This window comes from Macrobrachium rosenbergii, chromosome 1 (genome assembly GCF_040412425.1).
Source record: "Macrobrachium rosenbergii isolate ZJJX-2024 chromosome 1, ASM4041242v1, whole genome shotgun sequence".
In the NCBI taxonomy this organism is placed as follows: domain Eukaryota; kingdom Metazoa; phylum Arthropoda; class Malacostraca; order Decapoda; family Palaemonidae; genus Macrobrachium; species Macrobrachium rosenbergii.
The window spans coordinates 59,148,983-59,172,463 of NC_089741.1; the positions used below are offsets into that span (position 1 = coordinate 59,148,983).

The 23,481-nt window shown below is 34.0% G+C and overlaps 1 protein-coding gene across 1 annotated transcript in view; it reads right to left on the bottom strand.

Moving 5' to 3' along the window:
* Positions 1 to 13,992: 13,992 nt before the first annotated feature.
* Positions 13,993 to 23,481, bottom strand: part of LOC136838855 (uncharacterized) — a 78,976-nt gene continuing 69,487 nt past the window's right edge. Inside the window, exons 2-5 of the mRNA XM_067104507.1 lie at positions 20,210 to 20,337; positions 18,274 to 18,437; positions 16,904 to 17,195; positions 13,993 to 15,167 (exon numbers count right to left, since the gene is read on the bottom strand). Of these exons, the coding sequence (XP_066960608.1) occupies positions 14,966 to 15,167; positions 16,904 to 17,195; positions 18,274 to 18,437; positions 20,210 to 20,334 (783 nt within the window). The 5' untranslated portion in view covers positions 20,335 to 20,337 and the 3' untranslated portion in view covers positions 13,993 to 14,965. The remainder of the gene's footprint in view (positions 15,168 to 16,903; positions 17,196 to 18,273; positions 18,438 to 20,209; positions 20,338 to 23,481) is intronic.

Sequence of the window (23,481 nt, forward strand, 5' to 3'; positions counted from 1 at the left end):
CTTTAACATAGTTCACCTTGTTCACAAATGCTAGGTCTAAAATATTATCCTTTCTTGTTGGCAGGTGATTTATTTGCTGAATGCTATGTTCTAGTACAATATCTAATAGCTTTTCAAATTGCCTCTTATCTTCTGCGCTACTATTACTCTCTTTTTTATATGTATAAATACAACCACAATCTCCTATTCGTTCTTTCCAGTCTACGAAAGGAAAGTTAAAGTCTCCGGATAGGAGTATAGTCCAGTCTTTGTGATTTCTACATATACAGTATCATCCAATTTGTCTATTATTATGTCAAACTCTTTAGTATTAGGGCGTCTGTATATTACAATGTTCACTAATTTTTCAGATTCAAATTCTACTGCTGTTAATTCACATTCTGTGTTACTATATTTCTCACAGATTTTTCCTTGATTAATGTCTCCCATATATCACGGTTCCCCCTTGATTCCTATTTTTCACCTGATCTATAGAAGTTTGGAAACCCTATCTGATCATCAATGCAGTCTCTTGGGAATACCAGGTTTCACTTATATTCATTATATTTATTTTTCAGTTTGGTTTAGTTCTTCTAAGAACTCTACTTCTCTTTTTGAGTTACTCGAAACTAAACCCTGCGCATTCATCACTATGATGGTTTGCGTGTTATCCGCATTATCTAATATGGGTAATAATAAGGATTTTCCCATGTCTCTTTCCTGTTCTGATATGTTGTTCTCCTCTTCATTTCCAGAAATTCGGACATTAAAAAATCCAACTTTTCCAATATATTTGATCTTCCATCTTTATATTTATTCCTTTTGTGTATGTATCTGCATTTATCTCTGTATCTATCTCCGTATCTGCACCATCCCCTGGCATCATAGATACATTGCTTGTTCCTTGCACTATACCTACGTGGTGTCGGTTTGCTTTTTTCCTTGATCTCACGTTCTTTGTTCCTTTCTTTATTCGCTTCATTTTTACGTTGATTCTTAATATATATTTGATTTTGATTTTTGTTCTTCATGGCTACAGGATGCATATATCTACATTTTTTGTTGAACCTACATCCTTTTCTTTCTCTCCAGTTTTTGCATATTTTTGGGTGTAGATCGCTGCATTCATCCTCATAGCCATCTAGATATGCACATTTGCCATAAATCTCATAATTGTGACATATCTTGGGATGCTTGTAGTAACATCTTTCACCGAATCTGCAATTCCCTCTTTTCAAAAGGGTGCAGACTGTGTCTTTCTTTTTCTTTTTTTCTTGCTCTTTCCCATCAGTATGAAGATCCGGGTACAGCCTCTTTGGGATTTTCTTTTGGGTTATCATGTCATCATTCATTTCATCGTATGTATGCTGCTGTATTGCCTCATATGTAGAGTCTATGAGTTTCTCTGCATCCATACTCTTATCCTGTTCTTTGTTTTCATTTTTTTTCTATCTCTTCAATCTTATTTTCTTCTTCTTTCCCATTTTCCTCTTCTTTCTCTTCTTCATCCTCTACTATTTGCACATTAAGTCTTCATTTAATAACATTGTCTATCCCTACTAGACATGTTGAGCAAAATACTCTTGTGTCCTTATTTTCATTTTGCTGGACTTCTGCACATGTAGGACGGGTAGGTATGTAGCAAGCATAGCATTTCCTGATCAGATTTCGTGGATTTACAATGCTATACCACACATTACATAGATTACATGCTTTAGGCATTCGTTTTCCGATTGCATCAATCAGCATATTCACTATATTCACCTTATTCATTTTCTTTGTTGGAATGTGTTGACTGATGTCAATTTTCTTTATAAGTCTCTTGATCACTTGAAATTTCTTTGGTACTCCTTCAATTATTTTCATCATGTTTTCTGCAGACTTGCTCCAGTTTGAAGGATCATATCCTTTCAATATGTCTGTGAATATTTTTGCATCTTTTTGGTTGTCGTTGTTATTAATCTCAACGATAAGAAACCCTAGTTTCCTGCTTGCCAAGTCATCATATTGGTTATCTGCAAGGCAAGCAAGGTTCCTCCATTTCTTACCACTGTTGTTGCTAGACACTTCCATGATGTTCAATTTTTAATAATTCACTCAAAAAAACAACTTAGTCGACGCTTTATCGTGCTATTCTAACATTAATCTAATCATCGACAGTTCACGAACACCTCTAGCTATAGGTCATTCGCTAATTGTATGTTATACGCGTGACATCGGGTTGATTATTCAGACCAAGAACGAATACGTCTCACCGAGAGAATGTCACATAAGAAAGAGAGAGAGAGAGAGAGAGAGAGAGAGAGAGAGAGAGAGAGAGAGAGAGAGAGGTTACGACATCATGATGATTTAATTGCCTCTTCACAGTATATCATTACCGAAACATTGAGAAGAGTGGCGCTGCAAGGACCCGGGTCATCGACGACGGAAATGAACTAGAATAGCTAATGTCAGAGAGCTATAATTTGAAGGGGGTTAAATGGCCCCAAATTGAAAAGACATTACTAGGTCACTAGTGCCGTTGATCTCGTCATTTTATGACCTCATAATCACTTGATCATGACGTCAGGAAGAGATATCATTAGGGAGTGAGAGGGGGGAAAAAGACTGCGGTCGACCCCAAGGTAAGTGGTAGGCTCACTGTTCGAGAAAAAGGGTGGAGGACTGAGGGAAAACAGAAGAGGAGAAAAAATTCTGCAGGTTGATAGAGTAGGAACGACATAAACGTTGAGAAACAAAGTCTTATTTCAAAGGCACTAATCTAAATTCTTACGTGAAGGAATAAGAACACAGAATTAGTTACCCTGTAACTTGTTACCTGCACTTCTGTGAAAATGAGTTATTTAAGGAAAGAATGCAGGAAAATTGCGAAAAATAAAGTCACCGGAGGAATATTAAAAAAACGGTAAAAATTAGAGAGAGAGAGAGAGAGAGAGAGAGAGAGAGAGAGAGAGAGAGAGAGAGCGGTTAATAAAATGAACTGAATAATATCATTTAGAGAGAGAGAAAGTTATTGTTGATGAAGATGAAATTAAGAAGAATAATTTGGTTAATAAGTGAGAGAGAGAGAGAGAGAGAGAGAGAGAGAGAGAGAGAGAGAGAGAGAGCTACGAACGTAAGCTCAATAGCAAATTTAAAATTAGAGAGAAAGAGAATGACTTGGTATGCAAGTTGGCTGGATAAACGCAGCTAAAAGAGAAGAGGTGGAATTAGACATAAAGAAACGTACTACAGTTGTATAACATACCGTAGAAAGTTAGAGAAACTATGAAACTTGACTGAATAGCATCGTCTAGCGGGAGAAGTTATGCAGCTAAAACGAAATAACATGATAGAAAGCGATAGAGAAAGACAGATTCACACTGTTACACACACACACACACAGAGAGAGAGAGAGAGAGAGAGAGAGAGAGAGTCATTGCTTATGACCTCATCACAATTTAACTAGCACGTCACAACGTGACATCACCAAGATAGTTATGAGACGGAAGTAACCTGACTGGTAACCCTTGATGAGAATGATTGAACTGTTTTTATTATGGCGTTGCAAGGACCGGGGTCATCGACGACGGATGTAAGTTTATCTAGAACGGTTAATGTGAAAGAGCCATAATTTGAAGAGGGTCACATGACCTCATATTGAGAAGAAATTGGTAGGTTACAAGAAGTGCCTCTGATCGTGAATTCTATGACCTCATGATCACGTGATTATGACGTCAGAGAGAGACGTCGTAGGGAGAATGAAAGAGGAAAAGATCGGGGTCGACCCCGAGGTAAGTGGTAGACTCACTTTTCGAGAAAAGGGTCGGAGGACCGAGGGAAAACAGAAGATGGAAAGAAATTCTTCAGCTTGGTAGTGAAGGAAATCGCCAACATTGAGAATCAGCACCTCATTCTAATGGTAGTAACCTAAATTTTTATGTGAAAGAGTAAGAACATTAAATTACAGTTACCCTAAACTTGTTACCTGTACTTCTGCAAAAAAAAAAAAGGGCGCTATTTAAGAAGGGAATGCAGATAGAATTGTCAGAAATAAAGTCACTGAAGGAAATATTAAAAAACGTTAAAAAGAGAGAGAGAGAGAGAGAGAGAGAGAGAGAGAGAGAGATAAAACTGTTTAGAGTGAAAGAGATAGAGATAAAATTGTTTAGAGAGAAAGAGAGAGAGAGAGAGAGAGAGAGAGAGAGAGAGATAAAACTGTTTAGAGTGAAAGAGATAGAGATAAAATTGTTTAGAGAGAAAGAGAGAGAGATAACATTATTTAGAGAGAGAGAGAGAGAGAGAGAGAGATGAACATTACTTATGACCTCATTACGAGTGAGAGAGAGAGAGAGAGAGAGAGAGAGAGAGAGAGAGAGAGAGATGAACATTACTTATGACCTCATTACGAGTGAGAGAGAGAGAGAGAGAGAGAGAGAGAGAGAGATGAACATTACTTATGACCTCATTACGATTTAATTATTACGTCACAGTACAACATCACTGAAACAGTGAGAAGTAAGTAACCTAAGTTGTAACCCTTGACGAGAATGATTGGATTATTTTATTGTGGCGTTGCAAGGACCGGGGTCATCGACGTTGGATGAAAGTTTATCTAGAACGGTTAATGTGAAAGAGCCATAAACTGAAGAGAGTCACATAACCCCATATTGAGAAGAAATTAGTATGTTATTAGAAGTTCCTTTGATCGTGTATTCTATGACCTCATAATCACGTGATCATGACGTCAGGAGGAGATATTGCAGAGGAGTGAGAGAGGACGAAGACTGGGGTCGACCTCGATAAATGGTAGACTTACTTTTCGAAAAAAAAAAAAAAAAGATATGATGACAGAGGGAAAACAGGAGATGGAAAGAAATGCTGCAGCTTGGTAGTGCGAGAAAAGCATCGACACTGAGAAACAATACCTTATGCGAATGGTAATTATCTACATTCATGCGTGAAAGAATATGGACGTTGAATGACAGTTACCTTTAACTTGCTACCTGTACTTCTGCTGTAAAAGGGTTATTTAAAAAAGGGACGCAGGTATCACTTCGAAAGATGACTTCACCAAAGGAAATATTAAAAAAAAAAAAAAAATAGCAAAAGATGAGACCCATCTCTAAGTATTTATTCCAAAGAAGCGAAAACGGTCTTATCGCGTAGAGAGAGAAAAACAGAGAGAAAGAGGGAAACAGACAGAAAAAATCGATGGTAGAGAGGTAGGTAAGGAGGGAAAGATAAGGCAGAAAATTCTTCTTTCTTCTTACATATCTTCTTAGGAAGGATGAAGGAAGAAAAATAAATAAAAAAGAAAAACCAAAACAAGACCATTGACCATACTCCTAACCAGGCGCTAAACGTTGTCCACTTCCTACGACCGAGGGGAGGTAATTTGGTCCAGTCACAAGGACAGATATTACCTTCTCTTTTTTTCAGACGTTATGAAGGGGTAGAGTTCATCGCCCATGGGATGAGAGAGAGAGAGAGAGAGAGAGAGAGAACAAAAAACTATGAAGGTGGGAAATAGATGGACAGGTCGACAGTTCGGAGGGAATGTGCGTTCGAGTTGATATGACAGTTGATGGCTCGTTTCTCGAATTTCTTCCATTAAGTTTTGTTTTTATATACATTTAAAGGAATAGATAAATCTTTCAAACTGTCTTTTTGTGTGTATATATATATATATATATATATATATATATATATATATATATATAATGCAAAAATATGTGGCTATTCTTTTACTACTTCATGCCCAGTATTCATGTGGCAAACAGTCGAAGATACTAAATACTAATTTTTCGGCTTCTAATTGTGCGTAGATAAAGAGAAGATGGCATGTTAATTAATCTATTTAAGAAGTGAAATGACGTTATGACACTTTAGTGAGGCAAAAGTGAAAGAGTAAAGTGTGCAGGATTAGTAAAGACTAAGGGGATTACATTTAAGGTGGCTAAGAGATGCGCACCCTAAACGTAATCCCTTTTGTCTTTACTAATCCTGCACACCTTACTCTTTCACTATTGCCTCACTTCAGTGTCATAACGTCGTTTCTCTTCTTAAATGGATTGACTAACATACCTTCTTATCTTCATCTACGCACAATTAGAACCCCAAAAATTAGTATTTACTATCTTCGATTATTTACATCATGAATACTGGGCATGAAGTTGCAAAAGGATAGCCACATATTTTTGCACATACACACACACACACACATATATATATATATATATATATATATATATATATATATATATATATATATATATATATATATATATATATATATATATATATATATATATATATATATTCTGTATATATATATATACATATATACATAATATATATATGCAACATATATATATGTATATATACAGTATATATATATATATATATATATATATATATATATATATATATATATATATATATATATATATATATATATATATGTATGGTGTCCGGACATTTCGCTACTGGACCGTTCGTACCCGGACATTTCGTTACCGGACACTTCGCTACTGGACAGTTTGTTACTAGGACCCTTCGCTACTAGGACAATACACTACCTCTATAATTATTTAAATACTGAATACCTTATTAATGTAATTATACCATCCATCTATCTTGTTTCATTTACGAACCACCAATTTCCCAAATTACTTAAATACTGAATACCTTGTTATTGTAATTATGCCTTCTATCCTTCTTATCTTATTTACCATCCCCAATTCCTTTTTTCAAGTTATTGAACTCTTAGACAGTCAAGATGCCGAGGACGACTGCATCCAGAAGAAAACAAATCAAGTTAGTGGATGATACGAATTATATATATGATAAACAAAAGCAAAATAGTGACGGAACAAAATAATATTGAATGTGAGAAAGTCTGAGATGTAGAGCAAGAGTGCACACAAACATACATGAGGAAAATGACGTGATAATAAAGGTAGTTGGTACGCATAATCATACTGCCGCAGCATCACTGTCAGTGCAAAATGTACCCAAAACCGAATTAAAGAGAAAGCACTTGGAACCCAAGACTCCTCTCGTACTTTGCTTGCTACTGAATTGAAGAATTTGCATGAATGTGCTGTACCTGAACTTCCTTCTGCATCGCGTTTAAGCGGTAATATATAATATATGCCGTTGGAGGCAAAAGGAAAAGTAACTGTCCTCAAGTCCCAAAAACGCAGCATGGTTACGATTCCTGAAGAGTACGCCAAACTGAGTAATGGGTCGTTATTTCTGCAATATGACAGTGGTGAAGCTGATCTTGAAAGGATTTTAGTATTTGCATCTGAAGATGGGTTAAGGGATTTTAAACACTTTAAAGTGTCGGCAGGCGATGGAACAATCAAGTGTTGTCCAATTATATACTACCAGTTATATACCTTGATTATTCAAATTAAAGACAAAACCGAGGCCACGTACAAACGCTTCTTTTCTATGATTAAAGAGCTTGTACAAAATTATGAGCCAGATCATATTGTGGTTGATTTTGAAAAAGCACTCTTCAATTCTCTGAAGACTGTTTTTCATGAAACGAGGTTACCTGCTGTTTATTTCATTTAGCTCAGAATGTTTACAGACTATAGTTCAAGCTGGATACAAGGAACGATACCATGAAGAAGACGACTTTAGTTTGGAAGTGCGGTGTTTCCCAGCACTGGCATTTTTACCCAAAAACCACGTTGTTGAAGGGTTTGAAGAGTTGAGTGATGATGACGAAATCCCAGAAGAAATTGTCCCTTACTTCGTTACAAATTATATTGGTGGTGAACGAGGCCGTGGATTTAGGAGGAGAAGACTAGATCCCCTGTTTCCTATAGATTTGTGGAATGTGAACGAAAGGACAATCAATGAAATGCCACGGACAATTAATATTTATAAAATTATTATTATTATTATTATTATTATTATTATTATTATTATTATTATTATTATTATTATTATTATTATTATTATTATTATTAACATGTATGTTACCATTAAAATAAAAAAAATTGAATCCCCACCGATTCAGCAAACAAGGCAAATATAGCTTTTGGTAGCGTATTGTCCTAGTAGCGAAGGATCCTAGTAACGAACTGTCCAGTAGCAAAGTGTCCGGTAACGAAATGTCCTGGTACGAACGGTCCAGTAGCGAAATGCCCTAGCACCATATATATATCATCAGGAAGAATACCAATATGTTTTTCTGATGATTGTGTCGGTAAGACTAAACTAATCAGGAGAAAAACTTGTGACGGTTTGTGTGTATGGTTCGGAAATGGAAATATGAGACAGAGACTTATTGGAAGAGTCTGAATCTCGGTTGGATCTGGAGGGCAAGAAGAGAGAGGATGGAAATGTTGGGTGATTTAGATGCAAAGGTCACCGAGAAAGAATGTACTTCATAGGACGAAGTGCCCTCAAATTGCAAATGAAGATTCTCGCATGGAAATGTATTCTGAAAGGGGCCTAGTTCTCAGATACTCGTGTTTTCTGATGAAATATAATTTTAGAGTCGATGCAAGAGCAAGTTGATAGATGAATTTACGAGGGAAGGAGAGTTGGGAGATATATCAGATCATTATCTAGTCGCAGCCAAGCTTGAAAAAGAAGGTAGATCCAGCTGAAGAAAAAAGGTTCCAAAAGTGAATACAAATTTAATTAAAGACATGAGAACTTGACAGAAAATGAAGTGAACAGCTTAAAAAGAGAAGGCTCAAATGAGCTAGAGTTAAAGATACCACATTTAATGGAATTTATGATGTGAATGCAATATACTGAGTTGAGAAGAAGTTTTAGCTTGTACTGCTGAGCAGGAAAAAAATAAAAGGAGTATTGGTGTGCTACTATTAGAGATTTGGTGAAGAGACGGAGAGTGTTTGAGGTGAAGTGGTTTAACAGAAGATAAAATTGCCTGCACACAGGTGGACTGTTAGAGAAATAAGGTAGTCAAGAACAAGATAAATAAATAAAAATAAGATGTAAAAATCCAAGGTACTTTCTGAAAAAATATTTTAGAGAAATACTTATAAAGAAGAAGGATGACTGATTGTTCAATGTAAAGTGGAACTACAACCATTGTCATTTATAAATAGAAAGGCTAATGAACAAATTGATCCCAGATTGAAAGATGCAATTGAAGAGATGCTCTCTGGGTGGAATTCATTCTCGGTTTGATGAAATTAATCTTGAGAATAATTGTTGAATTTGGGAAGTCAGGTCTGAATAATGCAATTTTAGTGAAATATGTAAACAAAAATTTGGGCATGTTTGATAAAATGGGTGGTAAGCTGTACAAAGGTAAATAAGTGGTTGAAGAATGAAAAGGTGCCTGGAATCAATAGGATTACTTATAAGATGTTTTGATATGGTGATGATAATATGACAAAGTGGCTGACCAGAGTGTGTGTGAGAGATATATCAGAATGAAGTAAAGATTCCAAGGAAATGGTCAAGAGGATTAAGAGGAAATGGAGCAGACGAGATAAAAAATTACTGTGGTATCGCAATACTGTGTGTTTTCGTCACGAAATGAGATGTATGGTTCAAATGTTTGTCTTAAAACAGTTTTTTGGAAAGCCTCAGAGACTGACATAATGCTGCATGCACCGGACATATCTCTAGTAATAGTACATGATTGTACTGACATACAGTTCTTCATTGAGGGGTGGGTAGAGCTCTCGGCTAGCACGCTGTTGGCCCAGCGTTCGACTCTCCGACCAGCCAATGAAGAATTGGAGGAATTTATTTCTGGTGATAGAAATTCATTTCTCGTCATAATGTGATTCGGATTCCACAATAAGCTGTAGGTCCCGTTGCTAGGTAACCAGTTGGTTCTTAGCCACGTAAAATAAATCTAATCCTTCGGGCCAGCCCTCTCTAGGAGAGCTGTTAATCAGCTCAGTGGTCTCGTTAAACTAAGATATACTTAACTTTTGATAAAGATGCAAATTGGAGGGGGTTGGGAGTGCGTAGTGAAACGTAAAGACCATGCAAGGTCGAAGCGTCTTATGTCTCAATAATTACGTCAAATTTTATGAATGGAATGATGAGGGAAGCAGGGAAAGATCAGGAGCTACTGTTATTATGGAAGTTTTCGGTGTGGGAGTTTCATCCTTCATTTAGCAATTAAAGAAAAGAATTACTGTATATATATATATATGAATATATATAATACACACACATACATATATATATATATATATATATATATATATATATATATATATATATATATGCGTAGGCCTATGTGTGTGAGTGTGCTTAAAATCACAGTAATACGTAATGTATATATGCAGATGTACCACACGGAAAATGAAAGATTTGTTATAAGCCCTGATGGTCAGGGCTTACTTTCCTTGTGATGCATCTATATTATATATAGATATATATTTATATATATATATATATATATATATATATATATATATATGCATATATATACATATATACATGTATATACATGTGCGAGTGTGTGCATACATATATGTTCAGAACGGTGCATAAATTATCTGATATATGCAAAACGTTTCAAAGTGGACCAATAACACACAAGGACAGGGTAACTGACATCGGGGACCTACTGTAAATGCACACAAACCTACATCTTGCAAAACACCTGCAGCATCAGGTGACCGGAAGGATCAAGATTGCCATCGTTATACCAACAGGCATGACCTCTCCTGTATTATCGTGGCAGCAAATGGACAATGAGGGACATGATAGGTGGAAGAACACATTTCCTATGGAGAAGCATTCCGTTTTCCCGTGTGGTTTGTGCATGAATCTTTGGGTCTGTTTCCAGTTTCCTATTCGGAACAAACAGGTAAATGACGGTATATCTGCTCTCCAGGTACGCTGAAAGAAGAAAACCCACTGTGCCTCCAGGCTCGTTTAACATTTGTTACGCCTAAGTCAGAGTCATCCGCCTAATTTCACAACTACGACATTTACTTTGTTAAAATCAGAAATCCAGGAATTGCTCTCCTGAGTGACAGTAGGCCGCCATGATTAGCAATTCTCCTATCATTTCTTTTTTTTTCTGATAGCTATTATTTTCTTTCTTCCGTAAAGCTGTCTTCAGATTACAGATTCTTCCGCGACTGAGTCCCGCTCTTGTTCTGCTACCTTCTTGTTTTTGTGTCTCCATGTGTCCCTGGGTTAAAGACACTAGGTCAAACTACCAGTTTTTCTTTACAGTAACAAAAAAAAATTTTCAAGTTAAGCAACTTTGAGACAAACAGCATGAATAATCAGTGGCCAAAAATACAATAAAAATAGATTAAGAAGTAGCATTGATGGTAAATTAGTAAATATACTCAATAAGAATAAGAGTCATGCTCATAAAAAGTCATTTTTTCTCTTTTATAAATTCCAGTCATACTCTGAAAATTGTTTATAGCTGCTTAAGAATGTTCATACTTTTGCCTCTTCAGGCATCCTGTAACTAATAATGTTGTGATAATATTCAGCAGAGTGACAAATGAAGCTGAAGTGTGGAAGCTGCAGCGAATCTCCCAGAATAAACACATTTACAATATATATAGCTCTCTAGTCACACTCGCCATTATTATTCCTTTTAGTGGCCGCAATTGTCTCTTAACTTCTCCCTCTCTTATTATGCTTGCTAACGAATGCCTTGAAATCCGAAGAGAAATTAATTAAGTAACTTTGCTTCCCTGGTGGGGTTCGAACTGTCAATGGTATGAACATTGCCGTGAGCGCTGACCCAATACACCACCAAGAATTATGTGGTAAGTTTCAAATCCCACCGGGAAAGGAGAGCTTCTTCCTTCATTTCCCCCTCAGATTTCAAGGCTTTCAATTATTTAGTAGACTTTTGTGCCACACCCTCTTTGTCTAATGGTTTTACTTATTATTTTCCTACCGTTGTGATTATCTTTCAGTAATAAGTGGAGAAGTGTGTAAAATCTTTAAATTATATTTCCGTTTACCATTCTGAGATCATGAGTAGCACGGATATGAATGAGCTCATAAAAGATATATTAATTCACGTCAAAGCAATGTATGTTGCTTGACCATTATAATACAAAAGTGATACATGGAGTATAAAGATATTATATTATCTAGTTCAACAGAAGAATTAAAATCAGACTTTTTTTTCTTGAATTTGAGCAAGCGCGTGTTTGTTCTCGACTGTAGTAGCTGTAGCTTACATTAATTGCAAATAAAAATTTGATAAAGGAAAACTGATAAATTAGCTCATTATAAACTGTCTTTATTCAGAACAAACATTCTCACAGACTGCATAATCACATAAGATAAATAAATATCAAAAGGACACTTACATACCAGAAAGTAAATAACAAAGAAATAAATACTATATACAATAAAGGCTCAGAAAATTGAACTAACAATGTAATAGTACAAAAAATAACATAATTAGTTTTCATATTTTCGTAGATATTAGTATAAACAAGCTTCACTTATCAAATAATTTTGTCAGTGGAGAACCTGTCATTTTAGATTCTCAGCTGTGTATAGTAAAAAAAAGATTTGGTGAATCATATATGAATATAAAACTATTGTTAATCATTATAAGATTTGTTCTAACGAATGTCATACTAGTTTATTTTTAAATTTTACGATATCAAAATTATATCCTCTAATTGCTTACCTGTGGTGCAAAACATCTCGGCTTTATCACCAATTCACGTTTGAATTTTTTTATAATCTCAAATATTAAGACACAAATAAACCTTAATATCGATTCCATTTTACCTTTGGAATAACTTACACCCAAAAAACATTATATATATATATATATATATATATATATATATAATATATATAAGGGCATCTTGGTTTGATACAGAATTGAGAAGGGACTTATCCATCAACCTGTTAAGAGAGACAGAAACTGATTTCGGCTCTGCTGTTCATACTCTTGTTGGATGAAGAGTCTGCTCTTGCAATCGAATCAACCCGTCACCATGGTAACTAAGAGCCGAGTTTGTAACACGTGGCTACTGCAAGATAGTTTTGTCAGTGACTCAGACATGACTTATTTGTATAGCCACAAATACCCCCTTTAGTATTTAGATATCTGAATATGTGTGTATATGTCAACGTATGTATATATATCTATGTATATATATATATATATATATATATATATATATATATATATATATATATATATATATATATATGTGTGTGTGTGTGTGTGTGTGTGTGTGTGTGTGTGTGTGTGTGAGAGAGAGAGACAGACAAACAGACAGACAGAGTGTAGATGTATTGTCTTCGCAACTTCTATATGATTCTCTCGAGCCTTATTTTAATAGATCAAAACTTAAGTATTTTTTCTCAAAACGCATTATCAGGCATTAGAGACCATTAAATATAAATGTCAGTCATATTTCATATGACCTTCTAAATTATGAACTCTTCTCATATGCTATAAAAAAAACAGCACATATCACGGTCGTTGCAGATCGGTAACAGGAAATCTAAGGTAATACTATAAATCGATTCACAACAATACAACACAAGAATGAATAAAGTTTTTTGAAATGAGAAATGTATATATACATATATATGTGTATATATATATATATATATATATATATATATATATATATATATATATATATATATATAGTATATATTTATACACATACATACATATATATATATGTATACATACATGTACATACATATATATATATAATTATGTATACATACATTGAATTTGATCACGTACACAATTGTTCTGTGCATTAATTAATAAAAGGACCTCATTTAAACAGGATGGTATCTAACAGAGATTTTTATTCAAAAGGTTACGAGCTCTTAAGGACTATGAGGATAGCAAAGTCCTTGAGAGCTTCTAACTTTTCTTGAATAAATCTCTGTTTAATACCCCCCTTTTAAATGAGATTCTATCATTAGTATATATATATATATATATATATATATATATATATATATATATATATATATATATATATATATATATATATATATATATACATATATATACATATATATATATACATATATATATATGTATATATATATATGTATACATATATATATCTATATATATTCCTTATTCCTTTCACTAAACATTATTCGTTGAATTACTGTATGAATGTGAATCGATTTAGAATATATTAACTAAATTTTTGCTACTAACTATCTGCATCGACCGTGATACATAAAGTTTCTTCAAGTTAAAATTAAAGTTAAAGTCCTCCTGGCCCTCTGTAGGCTCATAGGGCAGGCGCTGATCTCCCGTTTCTTCAACATATAGCTTATTTATTTTCTTCTTGTTAAACATAGTTTTGCCTCGATTTTCATTTTTTATATGATGACGTAATAATAATAATAATAATAATAATAATAATAATAATAATAATAATAATAATAATAATAATAATAATAATAATACTCACATCATAGTTGTCGACAAACTCTGTTTTTATATCTATATTAATTGTTGAAAGTTTCTTCCTATTTTGTTATATATATTTCAATCATTGGTAATTCGATAATTCGATACAAAATTCCAGCACTCTGCCATTTATTATGGCATTCTTCCTATACAGAAACTTATTTTTGTGAACATAGTTTTGGGTATTCAGTTTCAAATACCTTTGAAAAAGGAAAAATCTTGATTACCATAAAAAATGCGCTTGACTGTTCATAAATCAGCATGGCTGAATAAACAAGAAAACAGGAAAATTAACAAATGAAAACAAGTAACGCGATTGCACAGAGATAAAAGGATAGCTAATTGGCAGTTACATTTCACATATAAAACTGCGTAAGGAGTCAGAAGAAAATTATAGAAATTTAACAAAATAAAGGAAAAATAAAGGAGAAAGAAGAAGAAGAAGAAGAAGAAGAAGAAGAAGAAGAAGAAGAAGAAGAAGAAGAAGAAGAAGAAGAAAGGATAAAAAAAAAAAAAGATGACAACCGTAGAACAAAAACAACAAAACAAGATAAAAAAATTTTTAAAAATCAGATATCATGGTTTCTAAGGCGAACCGCCAGATATGGCATCTAAAGGTGACTTTATGGTTGACGGCAGTCCGTACTTCGGTTGACAAACGCAACCGGACTCCACCAGCACGTAGTCTTGTCCGGTCAGGGTGACCGGACCGAGGGGGATTACCAGGAACAGGTATGGCACGTAAGTCTGCACGCACGAGCCGTGCACGATGTCGCATTCGTCCGATCTGCAAGAGATGACGGACATTAAACAGGATATCTAAATAAATTTAATTATTACATAACTAAATATAATTTATAAATTATGAAATTATCGGCGACAATCAAAATAAATACGATACAATTAGAAACAAGCATTGAAAATAAGATAATTACATTTTTTCCCCCTGAGGGACAAAAAGAATTTAAAAAGGGAAAAACACAATAATGGATAATTTATAAATAAAAAATCAGTTAAAGAATATTAAGTTAATTAATGCCATCACACTAATCCTCTCTCTTAGAAAGAGAAGAAAAATCACAATTAAAGTCATATGTTATTAATAAGACATAAAATATATAAATGACGTCACACTCATTTCATATACAACAAGGAATGTGTAAAGCATCATAACTAACAAATAAATAAAAGTCATTTGATAAATGCCGTGGTAAGTGACTTACTTTATGACAGCATGGAATAAAACGAAAGGTTAATAGAACAATGAACTTTTAAATATTAAAAACAATAAATACAAAGAGCCAGACTTCTCTAATTCCTCTTTTAATGACAAGGCCATGATTATGAATATTGTGTATGATTGCACGTTTATGCATTAGAAATTTTTGCAGTATTTTGACAATGAAAATTCCAAATGGCCTACATATTCTTAAAACAAATGGCTTATTAAATAAGCAAATAATCAGGGAAAATTAATGCAATCTAACACTCGAAAAAATTTAGGTATATAAGACAAGATGATAAAGCAAATGAAAGTTGATAAATTAAAACAACGAAAACTCTGGATAATGAATACATGAGAATTAATGGGAAAAAAGCTCCATATGTAAAAGTAAACAATATGAACATTAAAATAATAATAATAAAAAAACACGAACAAGCAATCAAACTAGTGAAACAGAAATCAAATACTTCAATAAATCAGTACAATAACGCAGAAATAGAGGAAATAATGTGGAACCAAGAAAGGTGGGTAAAAAAAAAGACGAATCAAATAGTGAACATAAACCAAAGAATCAACGACAACTTAAACAGAGCAAATAGAAATAAGTGTAAATGTATAAATAAAAACAATAAAAGGCTTAACTGTAGACCAAATAAAACCAATTGAAATAGAAACTTAAAAAATAATCGAATTGCAGAGTAAAAAACTGAAATAATAGAGAATAGCCCAAGATAAAGGAATTTTGAAATCTACCAAAAAAAAAAACACATCAATGCGTAACCAGTTAAAAAAAATTAAACGGGCATAAAAGTAAACATATAGTTATTATAACTTAAGTAAGTATATCTTAAGTTTAACCAGACCACTGAGCTGGTTAACAGTTCTCCTAGGGCTGGCCCGAACTGGTTACCTAGCAACGGGACCTACAGCTTATTGTGGAATCCGAACCACATTATGACGAGAAATGAATTTCTATCACCAGAAATAAATTCCTCTAATTCTTCATTGGCCGTTCGGAAAATCGAACGCTGGTCCACCAGCGTGCTAGCTGAAAGCTCTACCCACCCCTCCAATGAAGAACTTATTATAACTCAAATAAACTTATAGTTTTATAACTTAAATAAACTTATAGTTATTATAACTCAAGATAAACTTATAGTTATTATAACTTAAATAAACTTATACTTATTATAACTTAAATAAACTTATAGTTATTATAACTTAAGATAAACTTATAGTTATTATAACTTAAAATAAACTTATAGTTATTATAACTTGAATGAAGAAGGATTACTCACTCGCAAACTTCAAAGATCACTTGCTGAAGAAGGTCGGGGAACTTCTGCACGATGGTCACGGGCTGTCCCGAAGTGAGGCTGACGCCGTACATGGGCGCGGTCGTGTTGTAGCGCGTCTTGCACAGTCTGGCCGGAGGACCCGGCTGGCAGGAGGACGCTCCTGACGAAGACGGCGTCGAGGCCGAGGACGAGAACGACGCCGATTCGCTGGAAGTGCTGGAGGAGGTGGACATTTTAACCGAAGCGTCCATCTTCACCGAATTGTCGGTCGATTTCGTCTTCATGCTGCGACCTATGAAAGAGTTAATGATTATTTCAAGTCGATATTTTGTTTAAGAAAATGGAGGAATGGAAGAAAATATAGCAACCTATTTACGACAAATTTATATCATGTTAATAGAGTCAGAAAAATAAGGTCATTTTGTGAAAAAAACCATTTGCTCTATATTATAATATTTATTCTAAACTGATAATCAAGGTTTATGACAATAACTAAAATCAATTTAAGAAAATAATTTTTGAAGAGCCGACACTATTTATGTATGGTATGAATTTGATTGTATAATTGAATACCAGCTATATAAAGAAGAAACTAAGATTTATTATTATTATTATTATTATTATTATTATTATTATTATTATTATTATTATTATTATTATTATTTCAGAGATCCGTTAGGAAGACTTGTATAGCAAATACAGGCGACGCAGGAAAAAATTTTGAAAAATAATAAGCAAAGCATATACGTGTACATAAATCAAATGAATAAAAATACTATATTTAAGGAAAAAGGGAAAACTTTCTCTCAGAAACAAAAAACTATTTCAGGTTCAAATTCAATGTGAAAACAATCGACGGGAAAAGCAGACTCAAGAATTTACTGGAACCCAGATTAGACAGAAACGCGAATAAAAATCAAATGTTTGAGCCACAGGCGGAGAAAACAGGTTATTTGGATGATTGATTACAAGTTATCCTGGGTCATAAAGAGAGAGAGAGAGAGAGAGAGAGAGAGAGAGAGCACTAATGTGCATGTCCGGGTAGATAAACGAATAGAAAGAGACAGTAGAGAGACAGACACACAGGAGAGAGAGAGAGAGAGAGAGAGAGAGAGAGAGAGAGAGAGAGAACTAATGTGCATGTCTGGCTAGACAAAGGAACAGGAAGAGAGACAGCAGAAAGGCACACACACAGGAGAGAGAGAGAGAGAGAGAGAGAGAGAGCACTTGACAGTGAAAGCAGATGTCTGTCCAGGCTCTCCCAGGAAGGGAGCAAGCACAGCCAACAACCTTCCCGAATTTTACTTTATGTGTCAGAACTCTTAATTTCAGGTTTGAAAACTTTTCGTTTGCCTTCACGGCGTCCTTACCTTCCGGTACCAGGCGCGGGATGCCAGAGTTGGCCTCAAGGTACCCATTCAGTAAGTTCTTGCTGACGGAGGCCGGGTCGACGGTAGGATGGAGCATCCTGCCTCGACGCAGCCCTCTAGGGGCGCCGAATTCGCCCTCTCCCACCAGGCGGTTGATCAGGTCGCTGCAATTTAGGAAACCAGGTATTGTGGGTTTCACTATAAACCGCTTAACGTCATCGTTCAAATAATTATTGCTGACTGTAGTTTTTATCTAAGTATGTGATGTCCTTTTACTTTACTTTAAAACCCTGTAGACTGAGTATGACTTGTTTCATAGTAACTGATAACATTCTGAGGAAGCTTAAAAGAATAAGTAATTGAAGATATATATATATATATATATATATATATATATATATATATATATATATATATATATATATTTATATATATATATATATATATACTATATATATATATATATATATATATAAACTGTTTCAGTAGCTAAAGAAATAAGTAATTAACTCTTAACAACAATACAATATTTACAAAGCGTAAGAGAGGAATAACAATTTTTGGTGTAAAATTCATCGCTTCAGTAAGTACCAATATTTACAAATATTACAAAGTATTTAATGACAAGTGTCATAATTTTCTTATGCAAAACCGATCACTCTACCTATACGTATCCATAACACATTTATACACGTATAAACAAACACACTGTGTGAGCTAGTTTTTCCCTGTGTTTACGTTAATGAATAGGCTTGTTGCACACTGAATATTGCATGATGTTGACTGGAGACGTGTTTAATTAGGTATACACATTTACACATTATATATATATATATATATATATATATATATATATATATATATATATATATATATATATATCTATATATATATATGTGTGTGTGTGTGTGTGTGTGTGTGTGCGTGTTGTTGTGTGTGTTTTATTTAACCATATTTTTACAATAAAATGCATAGCTTATAATGACGTCAAAGCGCATAAATCCTAAAATATTCCTTAATTCATCCATGCATGTTGGCAATATCTAGAAAGACAATATGAATACTAGATAGATTAATATGAAGGTAATTGAAAGAAAAGATTGCTCTTATTTATAACGCACGAATGGTGTATAAATGGGAATTCAGTGAATGATTGAGTAGCGTGAATATTGTGAAAGTAAATACTGTTCTAACAATTTCACAGTTTACAGAGATATACTTGGGTTTTTGGAGTAATACGTACGTTTTTATCTTTAAAAAATTATATCTATCCACGCAAAATATTCCACAGCAACATTGAAAGAACGTTAATTTCAAAATAATATCAAATCACCCAAAAGACTTTTCTAAAAAGCTTTCACCCATCTTTTATGGACTGGCTCACTATTGAATTTACATACAGATCAGGCACTGTCTGTCTCGTGAGAGACGGGAGATCAGGCACTGTCTGTCTCGTGAGAGACGGGAGCTGACGTTGACCGCGAAACTTATAGTCTCAAGCTTATAGAAGCAAGCTTATAGACGCAAGCTTATATGAGCAGTCTTATATACGTAGTCTCATAGACGCAAGCTTATAGACGCAATTTTATAGACCCAAGCTTATAAACGCAATCTCATTAACGCAATCTTATAAACGCAAGCTTAGAAACGCAACCTTAGAGACGCAATTCATAAAGGCAATCTTATAAACACAAGCTTATAGAGGCAATCTTATAAAAGCAAGCTTATAGGCGTAAGTTTCTAAACGCAAGTATATTGATGCAAGCTTACAAACGCAAGCCTATAGACACAGACTTATAGGCGCAATATTACAGCCGCAAGCTTATAAACGTTAGCTTATAGACGTAATCTCATAAACGAAAGCTGATAGAAGCGACCGTTGCAATCTTACAAACGCAAGCTTATAAATGTGAAACCAAAAGACTTGGAAACTTACACTGGATAAGGTTTACCGTCGGGTCCTGCTTCAGTCGGGTCGACCAGGGCGTTCCCCCAGGTGTAACGACCTACCTCGGCCTTCCCTAGGCCTATGCAGGCGACTGCCAGTACAAAGAACTTCATGATCTGGAAAAGAAATGGACACTTGACTTTCATTTCGACGATGGGTGTACGCTAGATAATAATAGCTATGAATGATAAACGAGATATGACTTGTTTGCTTTTATTTCAGTGTATTTACATGCAGCTTCCTAGAACTTGCTCGTCTTGCATTCAAATATTTCTATGCTATATTTTTCATTTACTACTTATGTACTATAATAATAATAATAATAATAATAATAATAATAATAATAATAATAATAATAATAATAATAATAACTATTATTGAATATTATTGCTGCTTCAGCTGCATTTATAAAGTCTTCTACAAAATAAATGCAGCTGAAGCAGCAATAATATTCAATAGAAGCTGTTTAAAAGAGGGTCTGCTGCCTAATTATAATAACTATAATTATAATTTTATTATCGCATAATAAGAACAGCCATACAATGAAAAAAATTATAATCGATAATATAACAATAATAAAAATCAGCATACAGTGATACATATATGGCATTTAGTATTCGTGTTTTAGTGAGACATTTTTTTTATCAAATTCCCTCTTTCAGAAGTTATAGGTACCCTTGGAGGACTTATAAGCCATCAAAACATACATATTTATTCCGTGAAAGTGATTTTTGTCTATATTCTAAACACTTTTACACACACACATTATATATATCTATATATATATATATATATATATATATATACATATATATATATATATATATATATATATATATATATATATATATATAGAGAGAGAGAGAGAGAGAGAGAGAGAGAGAGAGAGAGAGAGAGAGAGAGAGAGATGTGGGTGTTATATTTGTCTGTCTGTGCATGTGTGATGTAAGTATACATCTGTAACCATATTTAACAGTATTACGCATTATATCAGTTATTTGAAAAGAGAAATAATCATCGGAAAATAACCGTACTGGTAGCCTCTGCTCTCTCTCTTGGGAAGTAATTTTCCCTACTAATAAAAGGCAAGGAAAGATGAAGTGGAAAATGAAAATGAAGAGAGTTCGTTTAGTATTTCGGACTCAACAAGACCCAACCGGCACGCTCAGATCTCGACGACTCCGTTCATTTCTGAGTTTTGGGGAATCTTTTGATTTCGTTCATCTCCTTCCGTTCCCTCACTAAAGGGAGACGAAGACACCTCTTGAATCTATGGGTCTTTCCTCTATAACATTCCTCCCACGGCCACTGACAGTTATTGCATAAAAATATACCGATTCTATTCCTGGAGGTTCCAGTGATTTGATTGCCCATCTGTCACGGATATTTACAGACTTCTAAAGGTCCCATTTAGAAATTCCTGTCGAATTTCATTGAGGAAGATAAAAGGAGAAACTGATAGGTTTGAGAAACAAAAGTCAGGCAGCGAGATGCTATAAGTGATACAGTGGTTCCTAACCCCAGATCTGATCCCTTTCCAGCAGCCTGTAAAGGATCGGATCCTTAAAATAAAGGAATTGAGGATTGCTGCTTCACCAGGCAGTTGTAGGTCTATGGTGCGAAAGAGTTCTACGTCATTATGATATACTTTTGATTTCTTACAATTTGAAATAGTGGTAATACTAATATAACTGTCTGGGATCTCGCCTCATTATGCTTACTTCTAGCATTATCGTTCCTCTTGTACGTCTGTCTTATAATATTATCCAGATGGTCACATCAAACTCTCATTAGTGTAAACGAGCAAACTTAGTTTGCTTTTCCCCGATGCACAGTGTTGAGAGAATTTGGAATAAAGAGAGGAAAATATTGCCATCATTGCCTGCTTTCCGATAATCGGCGTGCTTTAAGCTTAATCACCTTATTCACTTAAGAAGATAAGAATAAGTATCTTTCGATATTGGAGGAATATATATATATATATATATATATATATATATATATATATATATATATATATATATATATATATATATATATATATATACATATATATGTATAAACCTATATATATATATATATATATATATATATACATATATATATATATATATATATATATATATATATACACATTCTAATACAGGAATAACAACATGATACAATTATATAAACACTATAATCACGAGGAAAGATCAAACAACGGATTGAAAGATCTTTCTTATAAGCATATTTTTTTACACTATTGTATGAAAATATTGCATTTACATTGAACATGTTCGACATTGATGCGATGAGCTCAGAGCCGAAGAAACAGACAGGGGAATGGTGTTCTTAGGTTATTCTGGTTTCCTGTAACCTTTGTTACAGAATGACGTCACAGCGAGTATCGAAAATATGGGTTGGATAACACTTGTCTTTGTCTATTTTTATAATGGTCTGTGATTCGTTACCCTGGAAGTCAAGATTAACAATAAGTAATGCTGACTGGAACATTGAGTGGAATACAAAAATTTAATCGTAATATGCTGTCCATAAAATAATGTACATAAGTTAAATGATTAGATTTTCTACATTAACTACATTTACACTGAAATTGTTTACGTCTAGAAGCCGTGTCTAAAAAACAAGTTTGTATGAAAGTGTCTTACAAGAGTAACAACATTGTTTAAAAATCTCATGTGTGAACATGGTTCATTTTATTTGGGCCAGACAAGTAAGGAGCTGAATGTCGGAATGAATCGGTATGAATATTCATTTAGAACTGGCTAAAAGAATAATGCTTTTTTTGTACACCTAAGTGAAAAATCACATAGCAGTAGTATAAAAATGAGATGTAAAAATATTATTTCCCGAAACCTCATCGAATTGATAGAGCTAACAAAAGAATATTATATTGGTTTAAGCCCAACCCAGTGCACTTGTGACCCCATTATGCACATGAATTCGAAGGAGATGTTAAAGAGAAACTAAATGTTATCGGCAATCTAGGCTAATGTCCGTGGCCCTCTGTTTATCGAGTTGCCTGAGATAATCCTAAACAGCTGTTCCTGACCTGCCCCAAAGTAACCTTAGTGCATATTAAAATGGTTATATACCCGTTCTCATTCTGATCTTATCAGTTGCTTTGTTCTGTTGTATGCAGTTTGCTTGAGAATGCCTCAGAATAAGGCTAAATATCATTGCACTCCGTTGGTCCATTATTCCTTTTGGCCACTTAATCTGTCGATGTTTATATGTATATATATATATATATATAT